This window comes from Anas platyrhynchos, chromosome 22, assembly GCF_047663525.1.
Source record: "Anas platyrhynchos isolate ZD024472 breed Pekin duck chromosome 22, IASCAAS_PekinDuck_T2T, whole genome shotgun sequence".
Classification (NCBI taxonomy): Eukaryota; Metazoa; Chordata; class Aves; order Anseriformes; family Anatidae; genus Anas; species Anas platyrhynchos.
This window is the reverse complement of record NC_092608.1, coordinates 1,570,773-1,583,164: the sequence shown is the minus strand read 5'-3', so window position 1 is coordinate 1,583,164 and position 12,392 is coordinate 1,570,773. Positions and strand designations below refer to the sequence as shown.

The following is a 12,392-nucleotide window of genomic DNA, read 5'->3' as shown; positions in this document are numbered from 1 at the left end:
TAGCTTTATGTACAGCTCGGAAGCCACCATTATGCTATTCACATTCCCTATTTATGGAGCTGTAAAGCACTGCCGAGCATTTATCATGGAGATCTCCGTCCGAACGTCCTGGGGTGTTGCAGAAAGGGACGCACAGCCAGCCTGATTGCTGAAAGACTGTACCCAAACTGCAAACCCACACTCCTGCCTGTACCAAGTGCAGGCACCAGCAGGGGCTCTGCTGCTCTGGGCCACGTCCCGAGGCAGCCTCTCACCTCCACCACCCGGGGACCCGTGCCAGCAGGCTCCTTCCCCGTGCTCCCACGTCAGGGCACAGGCACTCTGCCTGCTCTGGTTGTTCCCTCCCAAAGGTCCCCGCCTGTGTTTCTCCTGCAGGTCACACTCCCTTTGCAGAAGCGTGTTACCGCTCCCTGACTACATGTTGTTCTCGAAGCAGCTTTTACTCAGCCTTTATTTGGAGCGATAAACTCGGAGCTCCGTGGGATTGGCAACGCTGCCGCCCCCATTCAGCAGAAGGAAGGCTCCCCGCGCCCCACGTGCTGCCACCCGCGGCGCCTTGTCCCCTGCCACCCCAGCCTGGAGCTAGGGGCAGGTCCACAGCAGGGGCTCTGCTCTCTTCACTGCCAGCCCTTTGCTTCGTTAGGAAAGGGCAAATTGTTCTCATTACCCACTCCAGCCAGGGTCCCCCTGGCACAGCTCCAAGGAATGACCCCGACTCCCCAGGGCTCAGCAAATGGCTGAGCGCTGCCGGAGTCACCGTGAGGACCCACGCTGGCAGTGCCGCTTGCCAGGATGCCCCAGCAGCTACAGCAGCACAAATACAGCTCTGGGGCCGTGGCACCGCTTGTGGGAAACCAGAGATGCGAGCAAGACCTTTGGAGGGAACTCAAGCACGAGGCGTTGCGTGCTATGCCTCCCCCCATCCGTTATTTCCCAGTCATGCCGAGACATTTCCCACATCAGAGCTGGAAGCAGCGACTCCTGTGAGCGACGAGCTTCGTTTCATGTTTCCTCGCTGCAGTCCATGTACCTTCTCCCCCGCAGCTAGCGAAGGCGGAGGGCGCGGGGCCGTGCTCCTCGGGGCCAGGCGGTGCCTGGAGGGTGCTTATTTCCATGCAACTGCGCATCCATCTCCAGCCAAGCTGGATTTCTTCTCCTTTTATTGCTGTTGCTTGGTACCAGAAAGGCTGAATCACTCAGCAGCGCTGAGGAAGCGCCGGAGAAGTGCCGCATCCTCCTGCGCTCGGGGTTAGTGCCGGAGGCCTCCACCTCCCCCTGCGCTCCGACGGCTGCTCCAAGCGGCCCCGTCCACGGGATGAAGCTCCAAAAATAAAGACGTGCAGGGGGCGAGGGTCTCCAGCAGTGGTGGCTGCAGGGGAGTTGCTGGTAGAACACGGCCACGGGGCTGGGACACACAGGACGTGGTGACGGTCACTGCCCCAGCACCGGAGCAGGGTGCCAAAGCCCCGCTGTGGGTGCCAGGGGGGCAGCTCACCATCAGCCCTCCCCGGGAGGCTCCTGTGCCCCCACCCAAGCCCCAGCATTGGCCTCCTCCCAGCAGACTCCAGGCAGAGATGTCCCAGCTCCACACTGAGAGGAGGCTTCGGTATGGCCTCGATGGGAGGCTGAGGCCGGGGAAGGAAATCGGTAAAGCAGCAGAAGCAGCAGCGGTTCAGTGCCAGGAAAAACCTCATTTCACGAGGAATCCTCCCAAAACCAAATTAATGTCGAAGGATAAAGGTAGGTAAACCTCCCGCAGTTAAGTTCAGGCCACAGAGGCTCAGTTTAAATCTCCCAGCAGTTCTGATTTAATCAATGCGTTTCGAAGAGAAATGAGATGAAGTCCGTCTCCATCACAGGAAATTAGGTGAGCCGAGTCTGGAGGCGCAGGTCCCGGTAAGAAGAGCCACAGGAAACATTCCCATCCGCCCTAATTCCACTGTGCCAGAGGCAGGTCGGGTCTGGAGCTGTGTGGTATTCCAGGGAAGGATTCATCCCCATGGAGAGCAGGCATCGGGGTGGGGGCTGAGCAGCAGCACCCAGAGGAGACCCCTGGGTGGGTGCCGGGCCACAAAGCCCCCCCCCAGCATCACCGCCCAGCTCGGGGAAGAAGGGACAGAGGCAGAAGGGATGTGAAAGCACCGAGGAGATGGGGTCTGCCCCGGGTCACTCCCCATCCTCCCCTGATGCTGCCCAATGCGCTTGGCAGCTCGGAGCTCCCCCGACAGAAGTTTCTGATCCCAAACTCAAACCACATCGGGCCCGAGGCTCCCCCATCGCGGAGCAACAGCCAGCCATGCGGCACAGCTCCCGCACCCCCAGCTCAGCGTATCGATGCCTCCCTCTGCCCTCCCAGCGCTGCCCCTATCAGCTCTATGTAGAGGCTGAAGCATGCCCACATTTTCATAGCGCATCGCAGACCTGTCTGAGGTCACATCGTTTATTCACACCCTACAGAGCCGTGGCACAGCGGCTCCCGCTGCTTGCTGCCGCCCTGCACGCCGGCATCGATACAAATAACCCCTGCTGGGGGGCCTTTCGGATCAGCACGAGGGGAGGCAAGGTAAGCACAAGGTTATCGGGCCACCTGGCGAGCCGGCCGGCACCTCGCTCTACTTTGTGTTTACGCCTTGCAGGAGGGAAGGGCGCCGCTCCTCGCTGCCAGCAGATGCCGGTTACATAAAGCGCGCCCCGAGCCGCGGCGCTCAGATGCCGCGAGCAGATGGGCAGCCAGTTCACACATCCCATGGACCCGTATGACAAACGAAGGCATGATCGGCGCTGACGCGGGCGCTGCCTCCCAGGAGGTTGCCAGGGACCGGGGACAGCAGTGATGCCCCCACCGATCCCCCCAGGGCCGTCGCCGTGCCCTCGGAGGGCAGCAGCGGCTCGGCCCCCGCCACCAGCAGTGCCATGAGAGCCGCTCGTGCGCCGAGGCTGCTCGGTGTGGGCACGGCTCCTTTTCCTCCTCGGTGAAATCGCTGCCGGCTCGGAGGTACGAACCGCGGCGTAAAAGCGCAGTTTATTCGAGCATTATGGTGGCCGTTAAGTGTCATAGCCGGCGACACTAGATGAATTCCTGTGGCAATCAATTCGCCCGGGAACAGCCAGCTCAGCCCCTGCGTGGATGCGGGATGAGTAAGGGCTCCTCAGCGGAGGCCATTAACTCCCACTGCTTACTGCTCTCATTACTCCCCAGACTGCAAGCCTTGCATCTTTGACGAGCGGCTGAATCTACATTTGACAGCATGAACTTGATGAGCGAAATTCATGGGAAATATTTGCCTTGGCAGGAGCTATAGGGCCCATAAAGTTTCCTGGGCGCACACGCGCAGGAACGTATGCTTTTAATGAGTCACTTTGTACAATCAAACAAACTGCACGCAGGATTTGTACCCTCACTGCAAATCACTGCGGAGCTAAATGCCGTAAGAATTGGGGTATATGGTTGAAAACAGGATATTGGTGGCTACGGGAGGGGAGTCACCAGGCAGAGCTAGCAGACAGCACAGCATAGGGGCTGTCACTCCGGCACACGCGCAGACGGACGCGCTGACACAGGCACACGCACACACACGGCTGCAGGTGCACGCTCGGTGCCGGCAGCCCCAGACACAGCCCCGGCCCCGCAGCCCCACGGGGAACTCGCAGCAGCTTTGAGGGGCAGCGCTGCAAAACCACCCAGCTCCTCACTGCTCTCCCACCCAGCCGGGGGAGCTGAAAGTTCCCCTCTGAGGTTTGTAGGTGCTGCTTTCCTCAGCTTAGGGTAGCTCAGCTCGTCTGTAGGGTCATGAAATCGCCACTGCCCCGGGGCAAAAGGAAGCAGGGTTGGAAGGAGCCCTGGGGCAGGAGCACAGGCACCACCTCCCCGCGCATCCAGCAACTGGAGGCAGAGACTGCACGGGGTGAAACGGGCACCGGAAAGGTCTGCTGCTTCTCTCGGAGCTATTTTTCTGGTAGTCTTCAAGAAAATGAGGGGAAATGACATGGGAAATGTCAGAAATAAAGCCAGAAGCAATTAGAGTTAGAGAGAAGCGAGAGCAGCAGGCAAGGTTAGCAGGAAAGTTATCTCTTATTAAAAATGAAACGCAGAGGGACTGCAAGCTGATGAGGTGGTACAGAGGACAGGCTGGCAGCGAGGATCCAGGGTATGCAGCGAAGAAATTCGTGAGGCAATTCGAGGAGAGAAGCGACCGGAAGGCTCCCATTTTCCTTGCTAAACTCCTCACAAAATAAAAAAGCAGAGGGCGTCCTCTGTTTCTAAGATTACAGTCTTCTGCTGGCTCCAGCCTCGGGAAGCAGCCCTCCAGCTCCGCCGATCTTTTCATCTTCCACCAAATACATCCAAACTGGGAGGCACCCTGAAAAATGTTTCAGGTGCTTCGCCCAGGAGTAATTCCTAAGGTCACGGCACCACTGCAGGCTCCGCGGAGGCTCCGTCCTTCCCCCGGCACAGCACAGCCTTGCCAGGCGGACGTCTCCGGTGGCAGTGCAGAGCTGCTGGCTCGCCCGGGCCATCAGAGCACGGCCAGAGGGACGAGGCCGGGGCCACGGGCAGCTCTCGGCTTGCTGTGCCCACCTGGAACGTGCCGCACGGCTGTCAGTCCCCGGGACACGGCTGCGTGCGACTGCCCTGACACACCAGAGACAAACCCGAACGCCACCGAAGACAAAACCTGAGGGCCTCCCCCAGTTCTTCAGCACGGAAGAAAATCTCAGCTCAAGTTTCACCTTCCTTAATCCGATGCTCGAGCCAAGCCACAAAGCCTCCAGCGACTCCGGCGGGCCTTGGAGAAGCGCCCATCACATCGCCCATGTCCCAATGGCCACTCCACAGTGCTCGGGGCACCCTGCCCCGCCGGGAGCAGGACTCGTGCCAGTGTCTGCCGCGAGCACCTCGGAGCGGGGAGCAGAGCAGCGAGAGGTGGAGAGGGCTGATGGGCTCCCCTAGTTGCTGCTCGGGGTAGGGCTGCCGCTGGTGCTCGCATCCATCCGTCCGCTCATCCCGCAGCCGTGCAGCCCTCTGCGTCCCGCTCCCCGGGGAGCGGCCGTGCGGCCCGATTCTCGTTTTCCTTGTGGTGGGGCCGCTCGCCATGGGACCCCCCACTGCAGCACGACCCTCTGCACATCCAGAAAGCACAACGCCGTGTGTGAGCCGCTCTCGCGCTCCACAGACGCAGGAGAGGGTCATGGCAGACGGCACTGTCTGACCCGTGCCCCACATCAAGCGCCTAATTGTTCAAAATAGGACTTTAAAAATACAGAATTGGGTTGGGGAGAGAGGAACGTGGTGCACATCGCACGGCAGCATAGTTTTCCGTATCATCTTACTCGTTTGGCACACCACCGCCTTAAACATATCCTACTGAAACCGGTCAAAATAAACAAAAATAGGCATTCCTGCAGCTTTAAGGGCAGACACGCAGAGAGCGGGCAGGGGCCGGGTAACTAGTGTTCTCCAAACACAATACCCCGAAAATAACAAGATTTCAGCTCAGATGACTTCGCAGCGGTAATGAAAATGTGTTACATAACACTTTGCCTCTGTCTCCTCTGCTTTGCAATTCTCGATTAATCTACAAAACACATCCAGCTGTCTGTCTGCGTGCGCACTCTCCATGCCCGGGGCGCCCTGCCCGCCCCTCCCGGCCCCTTCCCCCAAAACGCACCTGCCCGGCCGGCCGGGGGGCCCGGCCCGGGAGCTGCCTTTCCCCGGGAGCGTGCAGCGAACAACAGGCGAAGAAAACCCGACCGCGCATCCCAGCCGCCGGGGTCGCCGCGCGGGGCTCGGGGAGGCGGCGGGCGCCTCTCCACCTCTCCCGGGATGAAGGCGCTCGGCTCGCGGCGCTCCCGGCATCAAGTCGCCGGGCTGCATCGCTCCGTGCCCGCTCCGCCACCCTCCGGAGCAACTTCAGCCTCCAACTCCTCCAGCCCCGCACCGCTCCCGTTCCGCACCCGCTCGGTGCAGCCCCGCGGGCGGCTCCCCCCGGCCCCCAACCGCGGTCCCCAGCCCCCTACCTGCTTCCCGGGAGCCGGCGTATCCACATGGTCACGTCTCCCGGCCCGGCCCGGCCCGGCGGGGCTCACCGCCTCAGCTCTCCATCCGTGCGCGCCGCCCCGCGCCCGCGGCGGCGCTCAGCGGCGGGGCAGGCGGCGCCCAGCGGCTGGGGCATGCCCGGGGGCCGCCCCAAGGCCGCGCAGCCCCCGGCGGAGAGGGGAGGGAGGGCGGCGCTCGGTGCCCGTGCCCCCCAAGCCCCCGGGGCGCTCAGCACCGGCGGGGCAGCAGCGCGCCCGCGGAGGCTGCGCGCCCCATGGGCGGCGGGGGATGCGCGGGGCTCCGGCGGGCGCGGTGCGGTGCGGCTCGGCTTGGCACGGCTCGGAGCGGCTCGGAACAGCACAGCACGGTTCAGCACGGCTCGGCACGGCTCCGCGCGCCCGCGTGTGTGCGCGCGCGCCCGCGGGGCGGGGGCGAGGGGGGGGCCGCGGCTTTGGGAAGTTGCGCGGGGAGGAGGCGGGGGCGGAGCGCGGCCCCTGCGCGCCGCGGAGCCGCCGGTGCGGGCTGTGCCCGGGCACGGAGCCGCCACCGCCGCCGCCCGCGGACGGGTCCCGGCCGCCCCCTCCTCTCCATCCCCCCCCCAGCCCCGTTGCCTGCGCACGGAGGTGGCGAAACGCCCCGGCCCCGCCGAGCCTCCGCGGCCCCCGAGCGGGGCGGGTGGATGCGCCCGGCCCCCGCGGGGGCGGCTCGGGGGCACCCCGGGGTGCGGGGACCTTCCCGGGACCTTCCCGGAGCGCGCAGGGGGCGCGGGGCGCTCGGCGCTCCCGGAGCCCCCGGGGAGCTGCGGGCGGAGCGGGCTCGGCGCGGCCCCGGGCGGCTCCTGGCGGCCGCCGCAGCTCGGTCCTGCGCCCAAAGTTTGGGCTGCTCCTCCCGAGCCGCCGGAGAACGCCCCGCCAGCGGCAGCCCCGGCGGCCAGCGGCGTCCCGCCGAGCTCCCCTGGGGCTCCCGAGCCGGGACTTGCAGCAGCCGCCGGAGCTCCGCCAGCCGCGAGTTCAGGCTTTTTTTTTTTTTTTCCCTTTTTTTTTTTTTCGTGCTCATTTCACGACAATAGGACACGCGCGGATGTGTCAGGAAAGGCTCTGGTTATTTTAGGAGGTGTTTCATCATAGCCCGGTATGTTTTCTGCTTCCAGGGGGTGCTGACAGTAAGGAACGGAATTATTCCTATAGCTAGGATACCGAAAGGAAAGCGTCTCTTTGGGGGAGGCAGAAAAAAATAAGCTGCCTTGGATGTTTGCTGTTCAATCGCTGTAATAAATTTTTGCATGAATTTGGCAATGGATTTCACAAAGCTGCCCCGGCTACAGGTGAGAAACAGGATTGCGTTTTGCCGAGTCAGAGTCAATTCCCTTGCAGGAACAAACCTTCAATGCTCCTCAGTGCCAGTGCATGGTGCCAGCGAGGAAAAGGCATTTAAACAGCCACAACTCACTTTGTACAAAGCACTCACGCCAAAAGCAAGGTTAAAGCGAAATGAACGTCTCTCCAAAGCCTTCCTGAGTCTCGAGATTTTTCTGGCTCCATATAATCCTGTTCTAGAAACACAAATAGCTTCCTTTAAGCAAGCAAGCCAGATTAAAGGTCACTGTTGTCCTTATGACACCTAACAAGTCCCTGCTCGTTACGTGTGCTCCCAGTGGACCAGCCGCAGCTGCCTCTGCAAGTGCTGTAGCTCAGCATCCAAATCCCCACATTATTTTGGGTTGGATTCCTGGTCAGAGGGAACCTATTCTGGGAAGGATGAACTCTCAGGAGCTGGCCTGAGGAATAGCTTACCCCGTCAGATTTCAGCTCCCAGAGAGGTCTGTTCCCCCAGGAAACACAGCGGAGCCAGGTGTGCCGAGCTGCCCTAAAGCTGGGGTTTGCTTTGTTTTGCTCTGAGCACACTATGGAGCTGCTTGGGCAGAGGCACACAAAGGTGCTGACACACCCGGTGGAGCTATAGGGTCGATGGCAGCTATAGGGCAGGGTACAAATCCCACAAACTGGAGCTCAGCCCTGCCCAAACTTCTCATCTCCCCCACAGCCTGCAGGGGGGGAGCCACAAGACACAGCGGTCCTCGTTACATGCAAACCCAGGATTTGGGACATGATGAACTTCATCACTGCAAATTAGCACAGCAAAAACAGCTATCAAAGCACAGCATCCACCAGGGCACGGTCTTTCTGGAGGCTGTGTGTAGCGACTTGAAAGAGAAACCTCAGCTCTAGTGCAAGCCCAGTGACTTTATCATCCATTAAACCTGGCCAACTAACATGAAAGATCTTTATAGAGAGGAAGGGAAGAAGGGGCAATTTTCAGTCTCATAAGAGTCTGTTCTGGAGCCTGAGAGATACTGGAGTGCAGTTAAGTAGAAGACAATCAATTAAGACTTAAATAAACCCAAGTGAGCAAACATTAATGAGAGCTATCTTGTATCTGAAACAAATCCTCTTAACTCATCCCCACTTAAAAAAATATCGTTTCCCCATTTGTGCCAGGCGCACGGAGCTGGCGTGCCAATTGCATGCTCGTGGGCCCCTCCTGGGGCAGAGCCACGGGCAGGGGGCTCAGGGCGCAGCGGCACAGGGCAGGCTTGGGAAAAGGGGCAAGAAGCCATCAGCCTGTATTTATATGGCTGTACGGTATTTATAAATGTTAATATATACATTAGACTTGTAAACATTAATGAGGCAAGCAAACCTGGGTAGGGAAGGGAGCCGTGCCCTACCCAACAGCTTTCTCTGGCCCCCAGTCTCTTCTCGAGCTTCTTGCCTCTGCCCTGCATCCAAATGGCACCAGCCCGAAGTTCCCAATGGTTTTTAGCCATAAAAGAAGAGAGATATCAAAGGAGAGTTGAGGCTTTCAAGCATGCACACAAAGCATTTCTATATGGGACATTATTTGGGCTCAGGGCTGGGTTGAGGTGTCCAAAATGCAAACCTCATGGGGAGAGGTACCTGGGCAGAGTCGGGTGGCTGGGCCCTGCCTGCGCTGCTCCCCGGGGAGCTGCAGCTGCCCGCACCTCGGGCCAGGCAACACGTGAGGCACTCGGTTCTGCGCCTTCTTAAAATAACAAGCACACAATTTTTAGCGGAGCTTTAAAAGGCAGATTGATGCCAATTGACAATCTTGGCCCTATTTGTCTGGCTCATTTATTCAGCAGCACTGCTGGGGTTGCCTAGCAGTGAATGGATCGGGAGCCGGAGAGAGGCTGCGCGAGGGAGCAGCCCACTTCGGGAGCAGGAAGTGTGAATTATCCCACAATTAAAGTAGGAGGGAAGGAAGTCATTAGCGAATTCATTTGTCTAACTTGTTCTTCTTCGAGTCATCTCACCAAGAGAGGCAAGTTCCTAATGGCTGGAGCCAAGCTCCGAGCGCTGCCAGGCACCGGCTGCGGCTCACAGATGTGCTCCCGGCCCCGGGGGCTGCGGGGGAAAAGGGGTTCCCCTGCAGCAACTGCAAGCCCCAGGCTTCCCCTGGCAGCACCCAGGGTACCCCCACCCACCGTGAGCTCTCACAGCTGGGGGCACCTCTGGGTCCTGGTAATGTCCCTGGGCGAAGCAGCCGGGTGCACCGCGCTGTCCTGGTCCTGTTCTTAAGGAGAAATTGGTTAATCTGCCTGGGAGGGGAAAAAAAGGATGCTGGCCTGGCTACAGTTGCCAAGAAGGAGTGAAAATTGTCTCTTCATAGGAATAGGTTGTTGTTACCCATTTCCCTTTCATATGGAAAAAACCTAAGTGTTACTTAGAGATTGCGAAGAAGAGAGGACTATAATGGGATTTCTGCCTCCTCCTATGATTGTACTTTGATTTTTCAGACCTGTGTTAACGGGGAATAGTGTTCTGGAAAGAAAGCACCTAGCAGATTTTACAGCCTGAGCAGCTCTTAAGGCACTCTGAGACGTGGATTCACTAAGAAAGCCTCCTGAGGTCTCAGGCTCCTCTGGGGTGCTGATGGCACTGCGGGAGGCACAGCCCCGGGGCTGCTCTCCAGGGCTGGGAAGCTGTGAAAGAGCTGGGGAGAATTTAGGGGGGCACTTCTGCCTGCTGCCCATCCTCCGAGCTGAACAAAGCCATCAGAAGCCCCTGTAACATGGGCGTTCTTAGAGCTAACAAGGAAATAAAGTATTTTTGCTTTTAAGTAGCTATAAGCTTTTCTATTTTTTTGATGTTTAGCAACAACACGGAGGTGCTTTATAGTTCTAATTTCAGGTGCTTGCTTAAAAACATATGGGCCCTGGTGAGATTTAGGGGTGGGGTAGCATGGTTCTCAGCAAGCCTCTACCTGGGGTGGGGTGGGATGGGATGGGGAATTTCTCTTCTGAGAAATCCCATCTCCTTGGCTTGGTTAGAAGGTTACACCGGCTGTGGATTCACCGTGGGTTCCCTGGGCTTGAGAGGGAGCTCGGCGAGGAGCAGTGATGTGCAGCGAGGTGCAGCAAGGAGCAGAGAGGCGCAGCAAGGCGCCTCTCCCCCATGGCACCACTGGTGGTGTGCGGCACGAGGGGCTCTGCAGGGCACAGAGAAAGAGAAGGACATCAGCAAACATGCTTGGCACAGCCTGAGAGCGTGGGCTACCAGGTCTGTGACTTCCCTTTGTGGGTTTCTCCATCATTTACAGTTGCTCTGCAGCTGGTTCCTTCCCAGGACCCTCATTTGTACCTGGTGCTTACCTTTGTGGTGGCAAACTGCACAATGTCCCACTCCACAGCTCCTTGTGCCAAGACTTTGTCCTAAGGGCAGAGATGTGGAGCTGAGCCAGGCTCACCTGCAGCTCTGGTGCCCAGTGGCCCCGGCTGATGAACTTCTCAGGCCCTGCATTGCTGAGCATTGCATGCACGGCAATAAAATTATTAACACTTAGATTCATAAACGTTGTGTGCTTCTTAAAGCCTACAAGCATCTTTAGCAAGGCTGTTATAGATTTCTCTTGCTCTGGCTATATTTGTCTCATAAATCTCAGTGATGTTGACAATTGGGCATGGTTTAATTTTGCAAATCTGAGAAATGATCGGGCCAATTTAGTTCACATTTAAACCATTTATGTTCACATGCTGGAAAGCCTTTTTTCTTTGCTGCTCCTTGCCTAGGGCCCTTATTATCTGCTGGTGCTATTTATCAATGCGCAGCAGGTATATTACACTACGGTCTCTTTCGTAAAGTGATACGAAATAATCATTCCTGTTCCTCCTCTGCTCGGGAAGAAAAGTGAGCCCGACTCTCATGCATGTCAGTATTCCTGAGCTGCGGGATTTTTATATTACTGCAGGATAAGTGATTTAACTCAATAAGCTTTCCTCATAAAAGGCAATAGTTTTATAAAATGAAAGGAGGCGCACGTAAATTAACACAGCATTGCCATTCAGCTCCATCACTCCAAACTCCAGACACCTGCAGATGATGCCAGGGAGCCCCGAGCCCAGCGCCACCCGGGCCCCCCCTTCCCCAGGTCCTCCTGCCTTGAGCATGTGCCCGAGCTCCCCAGCCACCCCCCGAAGCACATGCAGTGAATGAGCAGCCTTTAGTAACAGCCCCAGCCTCTGAGAAAAGCCCCACTCCTCCTCACATGCACATAGCAGCTCCTTCTCCCCTCTTCTCCATGCAGGTTTGTCTGTGCAGCGGAGGGATGAGCAGACCTCTTGTGCCATGCAATGACACAAACGCACGGATTTGTGCTGTATGCTGGGGCCTGCTGCTGGTTCACAGTGTGAGTAGGGTGCTTCCTCCTCTGGCTTATAATTAAATGCCCGGTGAAGTGCTCTGAGCTGTCTGCCTGCCTGAGAAGCACTACAGGGGGCAAACAGTCCGAGGGCATTTCCCACGGAGGTCACGAAGGAAGAAAACTGCACAGGGGATGAGGAAACCCACCATGCTCATCCCTAACCCTCCAGGACTGTCGAGCACAGAGAATGGGGTGATTTAGCTCCCTGCCTTTCCTCAAGCACACTGAATGTGGTTTTGTTTGGCTTTCTCCTCCCCCAGGGACCGAGTTTAATATTACCTTCCCATTAATTTATATGGGAACATTTCCAAATAGTAAACTTCCAATAAATTAGTAATGCTGATCTATAAAAGGGAAAAAAATGGTTTGTTGCAAGTTTATAGCCACGAGGAAAAGCCATGAAACAGAGGCCTCCTTAGCACAGCGTGCTCGGGGATGCTGGATGCCCAGGCTGCAGCCACTCCTTTCCCCGGCCGCCCTGGGGCAAGCAGCCTGCTGGTGGCACGTCACCGCCAGCTCCTCAAGTGCTTTTCTCCCCTGCAAGAAGGCTGTTGTTATTCTCTAGTTCACCGGGCCAGCTGTTATTTTGGTGTGAATATGTAGTATCTGCAGGGAACTGGGCTTACCTGCTGGC

The 12,392-nt window shown here is 58.1% G+C and overlaps 1 protein-coding gene across 1 annotated transcript in view; it reads right to left on the bottom strand.

Moving 5' to 3' along the window:
* Window positions 1-6,640, bottom strand: part of AJAP1 (adherens junctions associated protein 1) — a 48,288-nt gene extending 41,648 nt beyond the window's left edge. Inside the window, exon 1 of the mRNA XM_027443408.3 lies at window positions 6,019-6,640. Coding sequence (XP_027299209.3) covers window positions 6,019-6,047 — 29 coding nt within the window. The 5' untranslated portion in view covers window positions 6,048-6,640. The remainder of the gene's footprint in view (window positions 1-6,018) is intronic.
* Window positions 6,641-12,392: the final 5,752 nt, after the last annotated feature.